Raw genomic sequence first — 24,442 nt, forward strand, 5'->3', positions numbered from 1 at the left:
TGGTACCGCCCGCACCCCCCTCCCCATATTATTCTCGAAAGATGTACTACTAGTACTGAGAGGTGGTTTAAATAAAGTTTAGTCCTAATTAAAGTTTGAATTAAAAATGTTCAAACCCTAGTAAAATAATACACCATTCCAAAAAAGAAAATCAATGAATAAAAGTGATGTCTCTAGATGAATGGCCAGTGTCCCCTTGCACTTTAAACACACCTCTACAAAATAATTAACATTTTTCAACATAGTAACTTAAAAAATCTGGTAATTTTAGATTTTTTTTCTCATATCAAATAAGAACAATTTTACAAACCAAAACAAAAAATAAATATTAAGATCCTTTATTGACATAAACAATGTGTAAACACATTTGAATCATTTATAATGCAATCTATTATTTTACAAAGAAAATCGGGTATTTTTAAAGTAAGTTCCATCATACGTGCCTGTTTTGTTTTTGCTTTCAATTATGCAATTAATTAGTTTACTAAAGTAAAATGTGAATATTTCCTAAACTTGAAAATTCTTTGAGCAATACTGTATTTCTGAAACTTACTCCTAACATTCTGTTAGTAAATATCATGTTCAAAACAGTTTTTTTCATATGAATGTAAATGGCACTGCAAAATCCTTCTTCATACCTGCAATGAGATAAAAAGAATTGATAGAAAATACTTCAGCAGTTATTGAAGTTCATAGAAATTATAAATTGTTACACATTATCATGATATTTGTTTATCCAAAAAATTAAGGAAATTGAATTTTAGAGATGACACAAAATACTGGGAGACTCCTGTGATTATCGGGGAGTTTAGATGTCTAGGATACATCATATAGTAGGTGTGTGAAAACAATTGAGACAGACCACTACAATAAATTCATTGGACAGGAGCCAAGACAATGATATGCTTTTGATTAAAATTATATTATATATCTGCCAAAAAACACTGTATAGAAATATATATGAATGAATTTCCAGAAGGATTAATAAAGATAATTTAAATAAAGGAGGCCTAGCTATCCAACCCAGTAGATATTCTACTTGTTGTTGGCTATATAATATAACAGATATCGCCTTTTATATTGGTAAAATATAAGATTTGACATCCTCTCGGAGAATGATGTTTTGCTCTTGAAATATATTCCCTCAAGCAAAATATCATTCCCTCGGGGATGTCAAATCTTATATTTCACCTCTAAGCAGGCAATATCTGTATAATATAGCACCCTCTATAGTTTGGGGATTTGGTAGGTGTATCAGAAATTGAGCATTTGGCTTGGCACACTTTGATGATTTAGGTGCATCTCTGTGGCAGTGGTATACAATACAATATGTACAAAATTGACTTACATATTATTTGATGATTTAAATTAACTTCTAACAGCTTGGTCCATTGCTTCATGGACCTCTACTGCTATTTGTGCTTCTGCTTTTTCCACGTCAGTTGATGCTGAACCTAACGCTTGCTGGGCTTTTGTTAGGCCTTCCTTTACAGCCTAGTAAACAACCACAATAACATTGCAACAACAATTTACATTATACTGTGTTCAATACGATGTTCAGAAAGAGAGATAGGAATAGGAGAGATATTTGTACATGCACATGAATGCTTTTGTGAAGTCAGTATGGGACATCAGGGTTAGGTACTGTAAGATTATCACCTAATAATTGACTAGAGAGCGACATAATTAGTGGTGCATGACAGAGTAGAGGGTATGATTTTAAACCTGTGTATCTGATTGGCTACCATATATCTTTGTCCCGCTGTTTGAGCTATGATTACATTAGAGTTTATTCTTTAGTTAACCAGGAATTTGTATACTGTTTACAACATATCAGAGGGCAGTTTACCTGAGGGTCTAGTTCTTCTAATGGAACAGCTACTTCAGCCAGTACTTGCACTGATGAGTCTGCATGAATTGTTACTGATCCACTGCTAACTGCAATACAAATTAAAAAAGGAAATAGTATGCCAAGCCCCAAATAAATATAAAATTGGGTGGTGGTTTGAGGAAAGAGTCCAGTCATGCTCTGCAAAATGTTTGGGATTTGCAGTGATTATTTATGTCAAATTTCTGTGAAGTATCACTAAACTAAATAAAATCATGGGAAATGGATTCATTGTGTATTGTAATGTAGGCCTATATGCTTACCAAAATATTTAGTAATGTCACCATTTTCTTCATGAACTGAGAGAAGACCTGGTTTTAACACTGCAAGAGCTGGAACATGTTGAGCTAAGATCCCAAAGCTGCCTGTTGCTGAGGGTACATCAACTTGTTTCACATTTTCTGCCTTATAGAAAATCTGCAGTATATAAACAAAATGTGTTTTTATAGTAATAAAAGAAAATGGTTATTTCCCAATGTATTTTCTATTAAAAAAGGCATTATAATTTATAGTATGGATGTCGACGACAATGATCATATCTGTCAAAGTGGAAAAAATACTTCAAATACTTGAAGGCTGTCAGCCTAGTGTTATACCAATTGATGGGTTGTTTATACAAATCCAAATTGATAGAAAAAAAAGGTTTGCAACTTATTACAATTAAACTGCAATAGCTCAGCGAATAATGAAGCTTACAATACACATTCCAATGTCATCAACATCCTTAATTAATTATAGTATAGCATATTAATTATTGATTTGTTTTTTACTGTATTTAAAATACTACAGGCATTGACTATTATATAAAATACCGAACTGAACTATCACCGGTGCTGCTCATTTCAATCTTCTATTATTTATTAAGTAGCCTAGGCCTATTTTAGAGGCCTAACTAGGCCTATTTTAGAGGCCTAGAAGTTTTTTTATTTTAGGGATACGATGTAGGCTATATTCAAAAATTAATTTCTGGCCCAACTTCCCTGGCTTAACTACAAAACACCGACTGTAGTTATTTAGGCCTAGCCTAGCTAGCCCTCCTCGCCTCGCTCGGGAACCCGGCCTCCTCGCCTCACGCTCGGGAACTCGGCTTCTCCACCTCTAGCCTAGGCCTAGGCTAGTTAGTAATTAATAGTTAGTAGGGCCTACCTTTGAAGGACAGCCGAATGTAAAAGCCATTTGCCCGGCAGGTATAGCAGTTTCAGTAGCCTCCTGTGCAAATCCTCTTATTATTTGACGACGTGAAGCATTGGTAAATTGCCTAACAATACACGAAACCCGGCTGAAATTGCAAAGAAAAGCCATTTTTATGGAACTTTTTTATCTCACGCCGTACCGCCGATCGCTGACAATAAAAATGGCTGCTCGACTTCGGAAACACGCCCTCTATCATAATACATATGGAACGCCGATAGACATAAATATTATTAACGTATATCAGAGCCATGGCTCTGCCGTATATTCGAATAAACTCCCCCTACTATTGTTCACAGAGGAGAGGGGTTTTTTTGTAGGGAGTCGTCAATCAATGAATTCTACTACAAGTAGAATACAATATTATTGTGTATATAGCCTATGCATGTTTATTCGAGGAAATAAATAAAGGTTCCGGTGCGTTTATTCCAAAGATGTTTTATGGGGGAGTTTATTAGAGGGGGAATTTATTATTCAAAGCAGGGAGTTTACTCGAATAAATACAGTTTTATCATCAGAGATGGTAGAATATTTTTAAGTAGGCCTAGTCTTCCGATGTTCCCTAAAATCAACAGATTCAGTGCAAGACTGCTTGATAGCCTTGGACCAGTTGTCTAGAACCCAAATAAAATGCTTTTCTTGAAATTAGCAACCAATCAAGTCTATGCCTAATTATATGTATCTCTTGAACTCCCTTATGCTTCAAACCGGTCTTTAACACTGTACTCATTCACAGCGGGGTTCACGCTGCTTTCGCACCGTCATTTGTTAAAAACGGTCATTTTTTGTCTTTACATCGCCATAACTCAGGAACTACTACTCCGATTAAAAATTGCCTTACACTACACTAAAGCTTAAATAATAGTGGATATTATGATTATGATATACTTTAACTAAATCAGAGAAAAAAAAACCCGGACAAATTATGTTTTAAAACATCCACTTAGTAAAACGCTTTCAATATTTCCGACAACAAAGAAGTAAAATTATGAACAATATTGTTTGACGGAACTTGTTCCTAATATTATTGGGTCCCTTGTTTCTTACACTGTTAAAACACACAGCAAAGGGTGGGGGGGGGGGGGTGATTATTTTATTTCATTGCTTGTTAGAAGCTGAACACTTTTGGCTCAGCGGGTTTTTTTGCTTGCCTCGTCCGTCCGTTCCTTCATTTTGTTCATTCTGTTCGTTGCGGTCATTCTGTCCTTTCGTTAATCTATCCTTCCATGCACATACAGTATCACTGTTATCACATACTATCTATCATTCAACCAATGAAGGAAGAGTGAGTAACAAATAGGAAAACATAATAATTACACACTTATGGTTAAATAAATATACCAAAAGCTTTAAACAACAAATTACAAAAGAGTTTCGGTTCAATTGTAAAGCACTTGAAATTTGACTTTGAATAACAATACAATTTAGAATTCCTTTCTATTTCCACAATAGGGCCTACCTACCAGTAGCTAGTAGTAGACTGAAAACTTTGCATAACAATTGGATTACGTATAATCGACCGAGGTGACGTACTATTTGTTTAGGCCTAACGTCGTGATCTTCATACGGTAACGGGACGATTCGGCCCTGAGACGATTCGGCCCGGGACGATTCGGCCCTGGGACGATTCGGCCCGGGACTATTCGGCCCGGGACGATTCGGCCCTGAGACGATTCGGCACACTTAAATTTATCGGCTTTGATATGCATTTTATAAGCATAAAATAAGCTTTTTCCCCAAACTTTATTTCCAGAGAAACTATGGGGTAGTACTACTAGGGATAAAGATGCAATAAAGCAAACATTTTAAAACATTGTCGAAAATGTGATCAATTTTTAGTCACGCGAACGATGTAAACAAGTTACGCCCTCTGTTGGCCGCTTGGCGAATTCACGAAATAAACAAGGTTTTCGTAGTAATAAATTGAATATAAAATTACGTTTTTTTAGTAATTTATTATATATATTATATCAAAATTGTCAATATAAATAAAATACGGATTGTTAAACACCTTTAAAAACTTGATAAATACCCAAAAAAATGAATATGAATTTGGTCTAAAGTGAGACGTTTCGGCCCACAAAGTGGGACTATTCGGCCCAAAAGTGGGCCGAATCGTCCCACCAAAAGTGGGCCGAATAGTCCCGGGCCGAATCGTCTCAGGGCCGAATCGTCCCTGAACCCTTCATACGATATTTAGCGAAGAATGGCACTTTTTTAATAGGTATTGATAAGCCCGTATAAGACCACAAAATCTACCAGAGGTTGGTCAGAACATGATTTACTCAAAGTAGCCGAGGAAGCCAATATTGCAAACGTAATGGATGACACATTTAGAGACTTTCTTTCCGAATTCAGTAATGCTTTTCCTGGAATTAAAACACTGGAATTGAGATTTCTTCTACATGACTGTTTACCGTTAGGTGTATTAAGTACTAGCTCGGGAATGGGTTTATTTACAGAACTCAACGATAGAGGCCATATTGCATACAATAATGTTAACATAATGTCAGAAATTGCGGACCTGACAGAAAATGTTTCTGCCAAAGGCAGTGTTAATAAATACAAAGGAGGAGTAGGTATACAGTTTGAAAGTAGAAGTGGTGAGGCAAGTATTTCTTCATATCGTAAAACGCTTTATAAAGCAATGGTTAACATCACGGAACATGACGGTGGTGATTTAGGAAACTTGATTGGGTTCTATAATTTGAAACCATATGGCTTCAACAATAAATGGGATGTCGTATTTCATTTGGAGAAAGAATTACACTTAACCAATATTCAAACGAGTATAAAGACATTTGCTACAAGGTTGAATGAAAGGGCAAAACGGATATTACTGGGCCAAACTGATGATGAATGTCGAACCCAACAAAGTGCTGGTGATGGAGGAGCACACTGTTCTTCATCACCAACAAAATTAACCACACCTGATCAGCAAGTTAATGGGGCTACTTGTAGAGATGGAGTTGGAGACTCTGAGATAAAAGATCAAGAGCAAGACTCTATATTTCTAAAATTTGTAGACTCACTTACAAAAGAAGTTGATATCGTTTATACTATGGTATGGTTTCTTCTATGCCTGCATGTACTGAATAGTTTGTTCCTTTGGTTAAGTGAACAATAGTATATGAATATAGGCCTATTAAACTTAAATTAAACTGACATGAATAGTAGAGTAGAACTAATGAAAAAAAGGGGCCAACCTCAAAAAAATTGCAACAAAAGGTTTTTCAACGGATTTTGGTAGTATTGGGTGTACTAAATAACAGAAAAAAAGTCTCAAGAATTTTGACCACCGGAAAGTGGTTTTTTTTCAAGATGGCCGCCAAAATAGATAAAACGTTAAAATGTCAATACCTCCTAAACTACTTGGTCTATTGATATGATTTTGGTACCAAAATACTCAGAACATACATATTTATATTTGCCCTAATAGAACATTTTGGCCAAAAATGACCGGAAATGCTATTTCTTGCATGTTTGACCTTTGACCTTGATATGTTGTATCTTGGTAACAACTGACCGTAGGGAAACAAATTGTGACTCAAATTGTTCAGAATGTACATATTTACATTTATTGTAATGAGACATTTTGTCAAAAAATGGTTAGAAGTAAAGGTTATTGACCTTTAACCTTTATCTATGTAGAATGTCCATATCTCGGCAACTATGTGTGGTAGAGATTTAAAATTGGGCTCTAAATACTGAGCATATGCTTATTTATATTTACTCTAATGAAACAGTTTGACAAAAAATGACCAGAAACGACATTTTTTGATGATTGACCTTGATATGCTATATTTCGATAATGACTGACTAAGACATACTATTTATGGCTCAATTTGTTCAGAATATAATTATTTTTATTTCGTATAATGGTCTAATCTACCCATGGAATTAAGAGCTTTCCTGGGTAACTGTAATATTTATAAAGACTTTTAGAATATGAGTTCAAGTTCAAATTGTTCAGAACATACTGTATACATTCTTAATAATAATAGTGAATAAAAAACCCGAAAAGTAAACAAAAACAAATATAATAATAATTTTTAATTTCTAATTACGGTATAGCAGCAGTTGATTGGATATTGTGCATGTATTTAGTACGGCTTCCTAAACAACTTTTTTAACTTCGTCTTCATCATCGTCATCAATCTCTCTATCTACGTTGTTCCATTCTTCTAGTTGACACACTCCCCAAACTGAAGTACATGCCAATCCATAGCATCTACAACTGCAACATACAGTTTTACATCCAGTAGTACAGTTACAATGGATGATTTTCAAAAGTTCTTCTGAAGCAGCAGTTTCAATCGTCATTATTGGCACAAATGTTTTATTAAAAACTTCCCCGACTTAGTAGCATCCATGGTATTATCTTTCTTTATCCATTGCATGATTTGATAGTATACTCTAAGACTGTGACATTTTGTAGCAGATGAGGTTGGTGGTAGTAGTTGTTGAGGTTTGATAAATTATTTACCCTCAGCAACTTTCTTATTAAACAGCTTGCATCTGTAGCTATTTGGGAAATCCAGTGACTTGGCTCCAAAACGAATAGACATGGCCTTTAATCCAAACTCCTCGATAGTTTGAAGTTTCTGATGCGGTTGAGTGAAACTATCGGCACACATCAGTGTCATATTCTAGGTTACTTTCTATCAATTTATTGATTTATTTGCCTTCCTAAAGATGTCTTTAGGCTTTGAAGAGTGAGGGTGGAAACGGACTTCATATTTCATTACATCGTCTAGAGAGATTTGTCCTAACTGAATTTGATGGAAAGAAAGAAGAATTCCTGTCAAGGCATGAGAACAAACACAAATTTATCAACATGCTTTCATATGAGCTATAGAAAAAAGAGTGGAGTTGTGGCTTGATGGTTATGATGCTTGGCTACCACTCCAAGGGTCCTGAGTTCAAGTCCCGTCACATGTCAGGATTTTTTCTAAGGACCAAATTACTCCACTCCCAAAGACTTGTAATAAGACTTTGTTTACGTAGAGCATCTTGTGTATATGTTTGTCTTGTGAACCTCTGAGGGTCCCTAATGATCAGCAATAGCTGGATGGATCACCCTCATTAAATATGGTTTAAAAAAAAACAAAAAAAACGATGTTGACATTGCTCTGGCAACAGTTGAAGTCTCTGAACATAATACAGTAACTTTGATTGGAGAAGACACGGACTTACTGGTACTTTTACTGTATCATGTAAATACAACAAACCGAGAAATGTACTTCAGATTAGACAAAGGAAAAGATGGGCCTACTAGAGTGATTAATGTAACCAGATTGAAATCTGTTTTAGGATATAAAATCATCCATTGTAACTACTGGATGTATGTTGCAGTTGTAGAAGCTATGGATTGGCATGTACTTCAGTTTGGGGAGTGTGTCAACTAGAAGAATGGAACAACGTAGATAGAGAGATTGATGACGATGATGAAGACGAAGTTGGAACAGTTGTTTAAGATGCCATACTAAATACATGCACAATATCTAATCAATTGCTGCTATACCATAATTAGAAATTTAAAAGTTATTATTATATTTGTTTTTGTTTACTTTTCGGTTTTTTATTTACTATTATTATTAAGATTGTATACAGTATGTTCTGAACAATTTGAACTTGAACTCATATTCTGAAGGTCTTTATAAATATTACAGTTATTTGATTCCCAGGAAAGCTCTCTATTTCATAAGTAGATTAGACCATTATACGAAATAAAAAATAATTATATTCTGAACAAATTGAGCCATAAAAGGTGTATCTCAGTCAGTCATTATCGAAATATAGCATATCAAGGTCAATGGTCAAACATGTCGTTTCTGGTCATTTTTTGTCAAACTGTTTCATTAGAGTAAATATAAATAAGTATATTCTCAGTATTTAGAGCCCAATTTTAAATCTCTACCACACATAGTTGCCGAGATATGGAAATTATACACAGATAAAGTTAAAGGTCAATAACCTTTACTTCCAACCATTTGTTGACAAAATGTCTCATTACAATAAATGTAAATATGTACATTCTGAACAATTTGAGCCATCATTTGTTTCCCTACGGTCAGTTGTTACCAAGATACAACATATCAAGGTCAAAGGTCAAATTGTCAGAAATGGTATTTCCGGTCATTTTTGGCCAAAATGTTCTATTATAGCGAATATAAATATGTATGTTCTGAGTATGTTGGTACCAAAATCATATCAATAGACCAAGTAGTTTAGGAGGTATGGACATTTTAACTTTTTATTTATTTTGGCGGCCATCTTGAAAAAAAACACTTTCCGGTGGTCGAAATTCTTGAGACTTTTTTTCTGTTATTTAGTACACTCAATACTACCAAAATCCGTTGAAAAACCTTTTGTTGCAATTTTTTTGAGGTGAAACCTTATTTCTACTCTACTAGAATTAAATTATTTTCGAATTTTTTAAATATCTCTTTTGGCCTGATAAAGGATTAGTGTTATCTGAAATTTAGCATTTTTATTTAGCTCTTTGTTTCTAGTATTTGTTTTTATCTCCATTGACATCTACACATGGATATCCAGGGCAATTTCATTTTTCTGTAATTTTCCTTGGATCTATAATTAGGCCTACTGTATATAATATTATTAATTTGACAAACTTTGATTGGAAATATTATGTGAATTAGGTGCACTGTATGCTAAGCTACTCCAAACCAATTGCTTTTTAAAAATCATCATTGCCAGGATTTCAAGTCTTCCAACGAATATTTTTCTATAAAAAGTGTATGTGTCTTCGTAGGTAACAGGTCGTGTTACGGAGACAAAGGTTCTTGAAGGGTTAAGGCGCTACATATGGAGTGCGAATTACGTACACACATTGCTCTGTCGTCTGGACAATTTAACTAAATCTTCGAGTGAACCAAGACCAGATATTATAGAAGTAAGTTTATGTTCTTCAAATGATTAGTTTTATATTGAGTAGCCTACAATAAGAACAATAACATATCCGTATTTCATAAAGTTAAATCCGCAAATTATGTGGCGCAGCCAAAAGGTTAGACGGTAATTTTTTTCGAGGTGGTTACAATACTAACACATCCGACTGTAAGTCTTCTTGCTGTTATTGGCAGTTGTGTTAACATTGTCATGTTCAAGTGCGCGATTGAATTACCAAGATTTCTCTAAAAAATCTAATTTTCCAGTGTGTTTAGCCCCTTGTCCCAGTCTGTTAAGCTTCACTTAATATTGTGTAGGCTTACGTATATATATAGGTCTAGTAAATACACATACCGTAAAATCTCGAAATAAATTATTTCTCATCAGTTTTATCCAAAATCACACGCTTAAGGGTGTAAAAAGTGATGGTCACCAGTACAGTTTCGCAATGAGGAACATAAACATAGGCCAAGAACGATTAATCCAGAGAAGTTCACTTTTCCTGTTGATTTGTTTTATTAACCTATAAACATATGTTTTAAGAAAACAAAATCACACTGAATTTCTCACCCGATTCTTTGATAAATGGTACAATCAGGAACTTGTAATTTATAATAATATATTATATAATACATACCGTAGACCTACATGTAGCTTAAAATACACAAGTAACAAGTTCACATTTAGACGTTTTCAAAATTAATGGATATTTTGGTTTTATTTTGAAAAGTGGGAGAATCGTGGGGACACAACATAAACAAGGGACAATCTCGCTAATAAAGCGAGACAGTTGGAATTTGGAATTTCCTAAATGATTGATAATGATTTGGAACAAATAAAATGAATATATGACACATACACGTACACATACATTAATAGATTTGACATACAGTCATTTATGAATTTCTTTCAGCTTATGCTACGTTGTATGAGAACTCATAGTATGCATCTTGAAGTACAGAGGACAGCAAGGTGAGCTTTAAAAAAATACTGTATATATAACCAACTTTATTGTGCTCTTTTCTATGAGCAACGTCTTGTTTTAATGCAGCGAGGAATCTTTTTCAATTCCTCCCTAAAATACTGTTTGAACTCATGTCGATTCGTCCGAAACCACAGGTAGAAATTAACACATGTTGATCTTATGTAGGCCTATTCTATATTGATTAGTTGTAGGCCTATACGTGATAAAAATTGCAGTGGTCGGGTCTATTATACAGACCGGTCGTGAAAGTAAAACAGTCGTAATTAACTTAGGCCTACAGGTTAGATCAGTCAGAAACGCAACATAATTGTTGTTTATTTTTTTGTTTCAAAAGTGCCATACATGCGTGAGCTGCGATTAATCGTTAGTAAAACGAGAGAATGCACCATGATGTTTGTAAAATGATAATAAATCAGCCATATAAAAGGCAAATTACCATTTTTCTTTATCAATTTTAATCAATTTTCAGTGCTTGTTTATGCAATTTAACGAAACCTAATGTAGTAGAAAGAGTTGATCTATCCATTTTGAAATCAATGGTTGAGCTTATTTTGCAAGCAATGAGAAACTTCCCAAAAGAGGAACAGGTACAGTATAGTTAACATTAATACATCTAAAAAATACAGTAGGCCTATACGTTCGTATAAAAAATGTGTTAATGATATACTAGACACTTAAATAAAACCACACTGACCATATAATACCTAAAACGTGTGAATCTCGTGCTACAAAATGGTGTAGAAATACAATACTATAGTTATATAGTTTATAATATGAACTAAGCTATAACTATTCTTGTTTTACTTTAGCTTCAGAAGAACGCACTTATTGTCATGTTCAAGCGCCGAATAGTCCAGGAAGTGGTAAGAAGCTATTTGTAATTCTAAATCAAATACTGCTCTTTTTCTTCAATATTTATCACTGTAAAAAATATGCTTGTTTACCACACACGTACAGTAGTAGGTGCCATTATGGCTGCGTTCACCGTGCACCAATTAGTGGAGTAAACTTCCTCAAATTAGGGAAAGTGCATGTTTTCTTGGCTTGGTAAAACCTTGTTAGTGGGATATTTTATTATACCAGTTTCTATAGTGGTAGAAAAGTAACAACTAATGTCTGGGGAATCTGCAGGTTAAACAAAAATGTGAATTTAAGTTGGCTTTCCCTAAAAAACAGACAAATTTAGAAAGATTTTAAGAAATCACATATGCTTTTAAAAAAATGTATTAACATTTGTATTAACATTTGTCTTGATGTGAATTGTTTTGCTGCTTTGAATATAATTTGTACCTTGCTGCTTAAATAACTTGATTTTAACCAAATAACGAAACAAATAGACATCTTTAGCATTAGTTATGTCTCCTAAAAAAAGCAGATATATTTAGTAATAATAATAATGTCCAAATCATGAGCGCCGATTAGAAATACTATAATTACTATTGTTAAAAAAAACAAAATATAAGACTTCCTCTCTAACATTGCTATTGTAAAGCAAAACGTAGGCCTAAATCGGAATACAAATTCATTTTAATAAGAAAGTGAAATTCATTCTCGATTTCATTCATAATGCAAGGAGTACATATAAGTTTATTATAGAACAATATACGGGTATGGCAATCCTTCATCAGCGAATGTGCAATTTAGTAAAATTCGAATGCATATCATGCCCTTTTTAAGCCCTCCGTGTAGATTAATCAACAGATATAATAGGTAGACTACAGGTTAACTGTGTAGAAATGATTTTTAATCTCAAGCTAACTACGAACTTATTGACAGTTTTAATACAACATTTTTAGAAACAGACTCATCTTTTAGTCTACATCCTCATAATGCAAGAAGCTTAACTAAACATTTCTCGGAAGTTACCGATTTCCTTTCTGCTGTGAACTTTAATTTTTCTGCTCTTTGCTTTACGGAAACTTTTTTTAATACAGACAAAACAAATTTTTCATTTTTTAACATCCCCGGATACAATTTACTTCATTCTTCAAGAATTTCCCGGCCTGGTGGGGGTGTCGCTATATACCTTGATCAGAAACTTCCATATACCAAACGTCCAGACCTGAGCTCTCTCATAGCGACTAATTCTGAATCAATTTTCACTGAAATTAAAACTGAATCTAAAAATATTATTCTTGGCGTAGTTTATAGACTAAAGGAAAAATCACTAAATGCATTTAACCAACAAATTACACAGTTACTCCAGACAATTAACAGTGAAAATAAAGTCGTCTACTTATGTTATTAAAATTTAATACCCATGGACTGACATCGGATGTTATAACTACTTTGTTTGAACATTCTTTTTATCCTTTAATTAACAGACCCACCAGAGTGGTAAAAGTAAAAATCAAGATCCGCCCTCATATTTTAATGACAATAATACTAAAGTAACCGATTCTCTGTTAATATCTAATAAATTCAATGATTATTTTACCAGCATTGGTCATAATTTAGCCAATAACATCGGTAGCCCAAGCACTAATGTAAATCTTTCATCTTTCTTACCTCCTCCACTTAAAAATTCCTTCTTTTTAAATCCTATTCTAGAACATGAAATAATTGATTTAATCAACCTTTTGAAAGATAACAAGAGCTATGAGTTTGATAATTTGTCAAATAAGGTAATAAAAGGCGTAGCCTTATTAATTCAAAACCACTTTGCCACATTTTTAACATCTCCTTTTGTAATGGTATTTTCCCTGATCTACTAAAAATGGCAAAAGTTATTCCCATTTACAAAAAAGATGACCCCCATACCTTTAGTAATTATAGACCCATTTCACTATTAACATGTTTTTCTAAGCTCCTTGAACGTTTAATCTATAATCGTCTTTATAATGTTATAACAAAGTACAACATACTCTGCCCTACTCAATATGGCTTTAGAAAAGGGTTTTCAACCGAATTAGCGTTAATAGACCTTTATGATAAGCTGCTCTACAAAATAAGGAATGTACAGTAGGCATCTTTTAGACTTAAGCAAGGCCGTTGACACCATAAACCATGATATACTTTAAAAAAAAAATTATACACTTATGGTGTCAGAGGCCTTCCTCTTAAACTGATTTCAAACTATCTATCCAATAGACAGTTTACTAACTTTAATTCAGCTAACTCAAAACTGTCACGTGTGCTCTGTGGTGTACCTCAGGGTTCTATATTAGGCCCTCTTCTCTTCCTACTTTACTTGAATGACTTGCCAAATTCCTCTAAACTTTTAAAATTTATTCTTTTTGCTGATGATTCGAATATATTTTATTACTACAGCAACAAGACATCTCTATATCAAATTATTAACTCCGAACTTGTTAAAGTTTCTAATTGGTTTAAACTCAATAAATTGTCCCTTAATATTTCTAAGACAAATTATTTTTTTTTTTGGACTTAAATCTAAATTTTCCGATGACCATCGTTTACACATTGATCATAATAAAATCACGCGTCTCAATGAAACTAAATTTTTAGGTGTAACAATTGACTCTAATTTTACATGGAAGCCTCACATATATCGAATCAGTAACATTATCGCGAGAAACATAGCTATTATAAATAAATTAAAATCATCCCTTCCTTCTAATATATTATTAATTCTTTATAACACTTTAGTTTTGCCTTATATCTCATATTGCAATATTTCCTGGGCCACCACTGTTGATAAATTTCTTAACTTATCTCCATGGGACAGTTACGAAACAACACACATTGATAACATTTTTAGACTTCAAAAAAAGAGCATTAAGACTTTGCGCTTCCACTTCTTTCAAATCTCATACCAAATCCTTGTTTTATAAGTATAAAGTATTAAATGTTTACGACCTTAACAAACTTCAAACTTGCCTCTTTATGTTCCGCTTACATCAGAGTTCCTTGCCTTCCCAAATCGCTTCTCTATTTTCTAAACCCTATCATAGTCACAATACAAGATTCGCCCAAACCTATACTTCTTCTTTATTAACTATTTCAAATCTGAGACGTCACTCAATTCTATACTGTGGTCCCAAATTATGGCACTCACTACCTTTCTCTCTCGTTAACAAACCATCAATTACTAGTTTCAAACTAAATCTTAAACAATCACTGATCACTGCATATGACGATTAATTCATAAATAATTAAAATGCTGGTAAATCTTTCTTTACTAATAGTTTTTTAATGTCTTTTTATGAGCTCGACTGATTTAAGTCCTTGTCTGTCCGGTGTTTCGCTTTTTTCTTTTTGGGTTTTTTTTATATTGGTATATATGGTTTTTCATTGTCCCAACCATTCATTTTTATTACTGCAGGGAGTCTAGGCTTAAAGTTTATTTGTTTGTAACAAAAAACTTATCTAGGCTTCCTTCTACACATGCTTTTTACTATGTTACATCTTGTGTAGAAAATTGTTTAATAAACGAAACGAAAACGAAACGAAACGAATCTTTTCTCTCTTTTTGTGTGTGTGTAAACCTGTACTTGCAGTTCAGCCGTGTGCTGCAATAAGGAATATTAAAAAAATAAAATAAAAGTAAATTTATTATCATCAATCTAAACTATTTATGTAAACTGTACAATAACTACAGACTTGGGGGCAAGTCTAGCGCCAACATTGCAACATTTTATATTTTTCCTTAGATTATGGTAGTTCATACCGACTTCCATTTTTTCCGTTATAGGATATGGATTACTTCCAGGCTTGTACAATGACGATAAACTGTCTGTTTTCATTTGATGACCAGATCATGACGAACATGGCACTAGTTATCAACGCATCCCTAATACAAAGAATATCAACTAAACAAACATCTGAATTTTGTACAAGGAGAAATGTGCAGGTATTAACATTAGCAGGACAATAAGAGTAATGCTTAACATAATATTGTCTAACACGCGCCTTGGCGGAGGTGCCGTAATGGTAATAATATGTAAGGACTTTCTTGAATATGGGACCAGATCACTGTATAATTATTTCAAATAGTAATGATGACGACGAAGATGAGGATGATATTAATTACAAAGAAAATCAGAGAGTTGCAACCATGTGGCGTAAAAAGAGATAATGGATCAGGAATTCGCATCTGAAAAATTGTAATTGTCCGGAGTCTACGTTTATGTTATGTACCCTGCGCAGTGCGTGCACACAAATATACGCATCCATGTGAATATATTATACAGATATTGTCTGTTTAGATGAATGGTGTTTTTCTCGAGGGACTATATATTTTCTCTCAGCTTCGCTTAGAGGAAAATATCATTCCCAAGGGGATGTAAATGTCAAATATTTCACCGATATAAAAGGCGATATTTTGTTATTATAATAACTGCACCTTTTCAATTCAAGTCATTTTATTGGTTAAATCGCCGGTTTATAGCCAATACAATCGGATCCACACGCGATGATTGTGTAGCTAGCCCTAACCTACGATGCTTTGTGTAGATAGAGATGACTTACAAGGTTTTAGTAAGTTTAGCGGCCAGTTAAAATATGAAGAAACAAAGAGAGTATGCTTTGTGAATATTTACTACAGTATCTGGAAGCGAGGATTATCAAATGCAGGTCTTTTTTGTTTGCTTCTTTGCAGCGAAACTGTACCACTAGTTAGATCATGGATTAATGATAATAATCCATGGTTATATATAGGCCTACTCAAGTCCGTGTACATGCAAATAGCGTGGTACTATACGGTACAGTATATTATATAAAAACAAATATTTACTGGGCTTTATCGGAGCACGGTAAAATATATAGCGCTCGGTGATCTGGAGTAGGCCTACTACATCCCTTGAGTTCGTCTCGGAATATAGTATAGCGCCTCCATATCACATTATGATACTTTTAACCATGCCCCTCAGCCCAAGAACATGTGTAGCTTAGGCCTATTATTATAATATAGCCAAATATCAGTAGACACCTTATTTGCCGAAGAACCACCAACAAAAGATGTAGACCGGAATTTTAAGACAAAAATTAAAAAGAAATAGGTAGGGGCCTATCGCCTTCCACTACCATAAACTATTTTGGCGAATGTCCGTTCATTGAAATACAAAAATAGACGAAGTAGGCCTATAGACAAAATGTTCGATATACAATAGAACATTTAAAGAAGCACAGAAACATGGTTGAATGAGATTGTTCCTGATACGAGTGTTGACATTTATGAATAGTGAGTAGGCCTACTAAATAATTCGTGGAGAGGACTAAACAATTGTATGAGGCGTGTCTTTCTTTGTAAACAAATACCAAAATGGGATAACCTAGAGAATAATGATGCCTTTGGGAGGTTTGAGCTTGGCCATGCAAACGAAAGAGATGAGATTAGCTGATTTCTGCATAGAGAATGAGCTGATAACAACAAACACATCATTCCAACAGCACACATGTTAAAAATACCGAAATAATTTTAAATGAGAAAATATATGGTTAATACTGAATTCTAGCATCTTATTATGTAAATATACCTGTATTTTAACTACTTTAAACACTTACTTTTAATTGTCACAAATCTACTTATGTGTATATAATATATTCATCAATGAGAATTTAAATAAACGTGAGAAGAACTCACACAAGACAAAAAAAAATACCGAAATAGAGTAGCATGGCCTAATGAATATTCATTAATCCATGGATATAGCAAAGTGGTAGCACTGGCAGAGCAAGCGAATAGTTTACAAAAACACAACAGGGTCGCAGTTAGTAAATATAAGAATCTAAGTAGGAGTCATCCAGCGTATAACCAAAGAAGTAGACAATATGAAGACCTTCTTTGAAAGAAAATGTATAAGGAGGTTGAATCACTTACCTTTACCAGTCACTAGTGATTTCTTGTCGTGAAAGAAATCACTTGTGAGAGGACTGTTTAATGTTATTAAAGATAGGGATAGTGAGAATTTAACTTAGAATCACCAAATCATGCATCATTTGGAAGGCATGGCGCAGTGTGTGGAAACTGTTAAATAGTTAACATTGTTTAGACAGTTCTTTTATGTATAATATTTTTATTATCTACTGTCTGTGTTTGTGTTTGAATGAGTATTTCCCGTTTGCCTGGTAAGACAAGATAACCTAGATTATGTTACATTTTTGTGAATTTAAAATGTATTGAATAAAGAATTAATTTTTGAAAATAGTTCATAATGTGACATCCTGTTTCATACAGAAATTACTCCAGATTGTAATAAAGGAGAAAGCGGATAATAATGTAGAACTGCTGAATCGTACCTTTTCCATCATCGCCAGCCTGTCTGATGAATCACCATCATTTTGTGAGATATTTGTCAATGAAAATGGAGTTGAACTTTTTATCGAAATTTTGCAGGTTAGATACTAATATTTACCATAAAAGAATTACTCTTATGGATTAACATTCTGATTGAATTGAATAACTATCCACTGTAGTTTAGGTAATTTGTACTGTACTATATACACCATCACCATCTTTTACTTTTGAAACATAAGGCTTAAACTTCATTACTTTTCGAAGTTTTTCGGCTGAGAGTAAAGCACATTGAAAGATTGTCTACCACTCCTCGCAAGTTACAAACTGTTTTATGGTCCTATTCTAAATTGAAAACAACAACCCTTAATATTATTTTGTTCCAGTAGTTTAATATTTTTTTTTCATTAGCTGAACAAATGACCGACTGTTTAAAAGACTTGTTTTCCTATCGACGTTCAATTGCGACGAGTTGTGTTGCATTGAGCTTTAGAATCGTTGAAAAATAATGTTGGCGCACCCAATCCACCAGGTGATGTGAAAACTTTTTTAAATTTTGGATGCCGCAACCTAACCAATCTATATGTCCATGCGTAAACTAAAGACGAAAATTCAATCCAATTTTTTTTTTTTAAATTATAAATATCATTAATTATTTTTTGCGACTTACATTTGACATTTTGAAAAACCATACGTTAAAATAGTACACAAATATAAAAAACATCTTCTTACGTCAGTTTCAAAGTTGAACTCGGTTTAACCATGGAGGAATAAACTATTATTTTTATTATAATAATCATCATCATCAACGTCGTCATCATCATCATCATCCATGTCTAAACTACCACGTACATCATGATTTTAATCTTGTTGACTCAACGCAACTTCAATTCAACGTCGACAGGAAAACAGGCTTTAACTTAATACAATAAGCTATATGTTATGTTAGTATTATGAATTAGAATTAGATTAGATAATGTATAAATGTAAAAAATCATAATGAATGAAACAATGCAAATGATGATGATATAAAGACACACAAAAATCTATAATAACTCTAATTATCTTTCAGTCCTTTCCGAATGAAACATCGTTGGATATTTCTTCCTTGCTGAATACTTTTGTAAGTGGTATTATTTGTAAAAATTGCAGTATTACTTATTCATCTTATAAATCATTTTGATGTTAATGACTAAATGTAAAACAATAGTTTCATGATTCCGCTTTTAATTCAATTTATTAAAAATTTTTTTGGTGTTTTTTTTCTTCAATTTTATGAACATGGTAATTCATTTTGTGCTCCCAGTTTCTATAAAACGGTTTAATTTACAACTTTCTTTTCGTAGAGCAACATTGCTGAAGTGGAGAATCTACGACATTTTTTACTACGTCAAGACATAGGCCTAATTGAACAATTGTGGTTTGTTAAGAGTTTCTATTTCCAAACTGTTTACCTGCTAGATTAAGATTGTGTTGTGCTTTATTCTTTACCTCACTGTTAATGCTTAAACCATTTTGCTTACTTATTGTCGCTGTTCCCCTTGTCGATTCTATCCTTTCCTTTGTTTTTCGTCGTTCCATTTGTTTTCTTTGAATTCTGTGTATAATTGTGATTTCTCCTTCCACAACAAACAAACAATATAATTACGATCTACAATTACAACATCTACAATAAATTGACCAACTGCAGACATTTTCGACGGTATTACTGTAAATAATTATGTATAGTGTGCCTTTAAATGAACTTTTAGACAAATTTAATTTACGAATTTGTAGCGCATTATACATACATGTAACATGTGTATAGTTCCAAAGTGTTTGAATTACATTTTTATTTTTTTAGGAAATTTCTAGAAAAGGATTTTCCAGTCAGTTTATTTACAGCTGGAATTATATGTCATCTATCAAGTAGTAATTGGGGTTCTTGCTACAGACAACGTATTGCAATCCTAAATGCCTTGGCAAGTCCCTCTATATTCATTATTTAACAAACCCGATATAAAAAAATAATTTAAAAAATGTACACTATCTAATCCGTTTGTAATAAGACACAACATAAAAGAAAAGCATAGATCGAACTTGAAACAACTCGAAAATCAAAAATATGATATTTATATAAGTGTTTTGATGACAAAGTTGTTGCGAACTGTGCATTATAATATGATAGTATAGGCGTAGGCCTACATGTTTATGAGTGCGATAATACAAATAATAATTTGCATGAGGTGAGAGATGAAATTCTATTGTCACGATCAGACGAACGCCGATCAAATTATAAGATTCTATTTAGGTGTCATAATAGCAAATTGAAGTTTTACCAATTTCACCCTTCCCTGGTTTCACTTTATATGGCAAAACACTACCTAAAAAAGATAAAAGAACGTATGGTATATAATTTGTTTACTTTAATTGGAACTGAAAAACATTATTTTTAAAGGAATAATGGGCAACACCTAATTTACTTTATAGCATTCTAAGATACTTTCCTGGGACGATCCAGAGGATGCAGTAATATGTTACACATCATTTAGTCCACTTTTTCCATTGCTTGAACAATATGATACACCAGCAGTACAGCTATTTGCAGTATGGACCCTGAACTATGTATGCACAAAAAATGGTAAGCAAAACCAGTCCTACTAGGTGATCAAGGCTACTAAAAACATTTATGCCTAATTAGCAAGATGTTTAAATACAGTATTTGTAATTGATAAAGGAATAATATTTCTGCAAACAATCTTCACATTTTAAGGTAATGACAAACAAGCATCAGACAATTGCTCTATGCTGCAGGAGGAAGGTGGGGTTGACATACTTCGACGTTTAGTCAGTTCACCTGACGTTCATCCTGATGTTTATGCTTTGGTACATAAAGTTCTACAAATACTACCGGACTAAGGATGAATACCAGCCTAGCTCATCAGTGAGTCTATCACATCAGTTAATACAGATCGTCAGCGAGTTATTAAGTTATTTTATTTATTCATGTTTTTATTTTAATTTAAAGTGTTTGTTTAGTTATTATAAGATACGATAATACAAGAATATAGAAACTAATGCTAGTGACAGAAATGTTGATTTTTCCAATAAATTTAGCTTATAATATTTAATAGAAATACACATTTTAATTTTCCTGTGTATTAATATTGCTCAGTATTTTGAAACTAGTCATAAAAGGTAGTGATGAAGAAGGTGGTTACTATAATATAATGGTCCCTAGACTTTCAGTTGATAGTCAAAAAGTTGTTGTACGATGTTTAAGCATTATTTTAATTGTAACTGTATTAACTTGGACTGATTTAACTTAGAATTACTATGGATGTTGAAAACACAAGTTGTCACGCCAGATTTATCATAACATCACTGAACGGTGATTTTCCATGTCCTCTTTAATTTGATGTACATAGTATTATAAAAGCTACGCGTTTGTTACAGTGTGTTTAAAAACACACTAGTATGCTAGTAATAAGTTGGTTTTTTTTTGTGTTAAAATACTTAAATTCGTTATCTTTTAAACACATTGGGAAGCATTGAATAACTACTAAAATGTTAATATTTGAAAATTATTTTATTACTATAGAATTCACAGAAAAACAATTTAGTGATATATTATACTAAACACAACACAACAATTCTGTACGATTGAATATTAGTATAGCCTACTCTAGTACAAGCAGATACCGTCAGAATACCAAATGTAATTTCATTTGATTACTTTAATGACGCCTACAGAGGGCAGCAGTTACATGTGAACAGAGTACAGTAATTATTGCAAGTTTACTGTATAGTGTTTAGAATGTCAAATATTTTAAATAGTAATATCCTGCAACACATAGATATTAAACTTTTTCTTTTGATTTTTATATCATATTATAGTATTTTTCTTTCTCAGTCCTGTGTGTTCGCATCTATTCATGTTTCTTTTTAATTTATTTAATTAGACATTTTTAAAACAGTGCTAACACAACTCATTTAAACCACAATATAAATCCGTATTCATATCTTCGAAGCTTTTGTTATTTCAAGTGTGAAAATATCTTCTGTGAAACCTGAAAACAAATTAAAAAGATTTATAATTCAAATAAAGTTCTGCCTACACCATCAAACTAGTGTGATGTGCCCAAATATGGTAGTGATATTCCTAAATATGGTAGTGATATGACATCATCTAATCCCCATAATATGGGCACATCAAATTTTTTGTCACAAAAAGTTTGATAGTGTAGACAGAGATTTAGGCTCTTATTCAAAGACAGTTCTTACTGGAATGGGGTGCCTAATAAAAGAAGATCTTTGTATAAATATTCTTGGGAGGGGGAATGATTCTGGGGTGTAAATTATAATGTAATACAGTGTGCATATTCGAACGGCTATTACTCTGGCAGGAGCGATTATTCATTCATTCAAAGCGCTTACAGTATTTGGATGGGGTGCATACGAATGACTATTAACTTAAATAGGGGACTTATTTAAAAATTCAAATGGAGTAATTCAAACAAGATGTATATTCAAATGGTAGCTTTTTGAGTGAGTAACCTTTTAGTACTTACACAATGGTCTACACAATGAAGGAAGTCAAACAATTCTTGAGTACAGGTCTCCTCTGTTTGACTTCTACTTTCAACTCTTGCATTACACACATCAAGCTCAGCTTTCATCGCTTCACAATCTGATAATTCTTGACAATCTTCTCTAATAGCATCACTAGGATCCTTAATACAAGAAAATCATGTTAGTATCAAGTATAAGCCCAGTGACTGGTATAACCCCACCCTTTTTTGATAATTAAACGGGTAATTTGAACACTAGGTATTTTGGCTGGATGTCGAGTGTATAGGCCTAGTTTTAAAGGCATGTCATCATTGTATTCCTTTACTACAGAAGTTTCCCATCTCTCACAGAGTTTGCTTTTATTATAGGAGAGTAAAGTACTATCGTTTCAAATTAATTAATTAAATTTCAGTATATCACCGGGCGGTTTAGAATTAATGTTCATTGCCTGATGTGTTTATATATATATATATATATTGTAATTTTTTCAGTAATTTGCCTTTGGATTTATATATATATATACAAACTTTATTTAGTGGAATTCCACTTAATACAATTTAGCCCAACAAAAATAATAATTGTAGTGTAAATTTCACATTTCAGACTGGTATTACAATTCATTCATATCTGTCATGTCCTGTTAAATTTGGGTTTTAACTCACAATAAGGTCCTCTTCTTCCTCCTCTTCTTCATCCTAAAAAAGAAATTTCCAGTTTTAATTTATTACTATTAGTATTAATATAATGAATGATATAATGAATGATCTGGAAAAAACCCAGGACAGTCATTATAAATAGTAAAAGTTACACTAACAGTGAGTAGCCTATAATAGGCTAGTTTTAGGCTTCCTACACACACAATATTAATAATTATCATGTGCAGACTGCAGTCAGAATGATTTTGTACTGTAATAGTATAATAAGGTATCCAGGCCTATTAGCTTACTACTGTAGTACTAACTCAATTGTATTTGACTGGACCCTGCCTAGCTACTGTGTAGCCTAGAGGCATAGACTGCACTCTCTCGCACCTAGGCCTTGCTAGGCTATATTTATTCCGGGTAATGCTAGGCCAGTTACTACACCGTACAGGCATGTGCTTCGCGATTTCCATTTGATCAATTTAGGCCTAGGCTATATAGCTTAAATCAGGTTTAAAAAAAATCGATTACTGTACTTACTTCGGGTGGATCACCTTCGAGTCTTCTTTCATCATCCCCTCCCATTTTATATATAGCTTAAAATTGGAATAAATATGAAAATGGTCTTTAAAAATCTAGTCTTGGCTTTCAAGCACGCAAGAACAAACAGCATAGAAAGAAGAAGTCCAGAGGAATGTATGAAAAGCAAACGTCGCAAAATAATACGATTAAAATGTTTCTTTTTACGTAGCGCCACCAGTGGGCATTCAGCTGACGAATTATTTCGTAGGCTATACATACTGTATACCTACTCGGGCCGAGCCGAGTATGGTCGTATGGTCGCTTCGTACTTGAATGTGCCAATATCTGTGTTTATGAGAAGGTCTAACAGTGATAATTATTGCCCCTATTGCACCTAATTGTGGAGCACACCCTCAACATGGAGTATGCGAAAATTGCAAGAAACACGTTTGTAAAATCATCAATTTATACTAGGATTTATTTGTTACTTTGTATGTGATTGTGCTTCTAATTCTAAGGTGTGATATCCACGATAAAGTTAAAGATATAGTATTATT

General features: G+C 33.2%; 3 protein-coding genes across 3 annotated transcripts; 1 reads left to right on the forward strand and 2 right to left on the reverse strand.

Moving 5' to 3' along the window:
- Window positions 1-322: 322 nt before the first annotated feature.
- On the reverse strand, window positions 323-3,255 carry LOC144844624 (ATP synthase F(1) complex subunit delta, mitochondrial-like). Its single transcript, XM_078701622.1, has 5 exons — window positions 3,035-3,255; window positions 2,152-2,305; window positions 1,850-1,938; window positions 1,349-1,494; window positions 323-638 (listed from the first exon to the last, which is right to left on the reverse strand). The coding sequence occupies exons 1-4, from the start codon at window positions 3,188-3,190 to the stop codon at window positions 1,369-1,371; spliced, it is 525 nt and encodes a 174-aa protein (XP_078557748.1). The 5' UTR covers window positions 3,191-3,255; the 3' UTR covers window positions 323-638; window positions 1,349-1,368.
- A 2,118-nt stretch (window positions 3,256-5,373) lies between these two features.
- LOC144844616 (protein zyg-11 homolog) lies at window positions 5,374-22,034 on the forward strand. The gene is made up of 12 exons (XM_078701605.1): window positions 5,374-6,143; window positions 9,855-9,995; window positions 10,905-10,963; window positions 11,446-11,563; window positions 11,786-11,839; window positions 15,631-15,789; window positions 18,115-18,273; window positions 19,244-19,294; window positions 19,518-19,591; window positions 20,015-20,132; window positions 20,641-20,791; window positions 20,924-22,034. The coding sequence occupies exons 1-12, from the start codon at window positions 5,400-5,402 to the stop codon at window positions 21,067-21,069; spliced, it is 1,974 nt and encodes a 657-aa protein (XP_078557731.1). The 5' UTR covers window positions 5,374-5,399; the 3' UTR covers window positions 21,070-22,034.
- Window positions 21,721-24,060, reverse strand: LOC144844625 (cytochrome b-c1 complex subunit 6, mitochondrial-like). Its single transcript, XM_078701624.1, has 4 exons — window positions 23,904-24,060; window positions 23,385-23,417; window positions 22,722-22,883; window positions 21,721-22,220 (listed from the first exon to the last, which is right to left on the reverse strand). Exons 1-4 carry the CDS (start codon window positions 23,946-23,948, stop codon window positions 22,188-22,190), a joined length of 273 nt encoding a protein of 90 aa, XP_078557750.1. The 5' UTR covers window positions 23,949-24,060; the 3' UTR covers window positions 21,721-22,187.
- Window positions 24,061-24,442: the final 382 nt, after the last annotated feature.

The sequence above is a fragment of the Antedon bifida genome, chromosome 6 (genome assembly GCF_963402885.1).
Source record: "Antedon bifida chromosome 6, ecAntBifi1.1, whole genome shotgun sequence".
Taxonomy (NCBI): Eukaryota; Metazoa; Echinodermata; class Crinoidea; order Comatulida; family Antedonidae; genus Antedon; species Antedon bifida.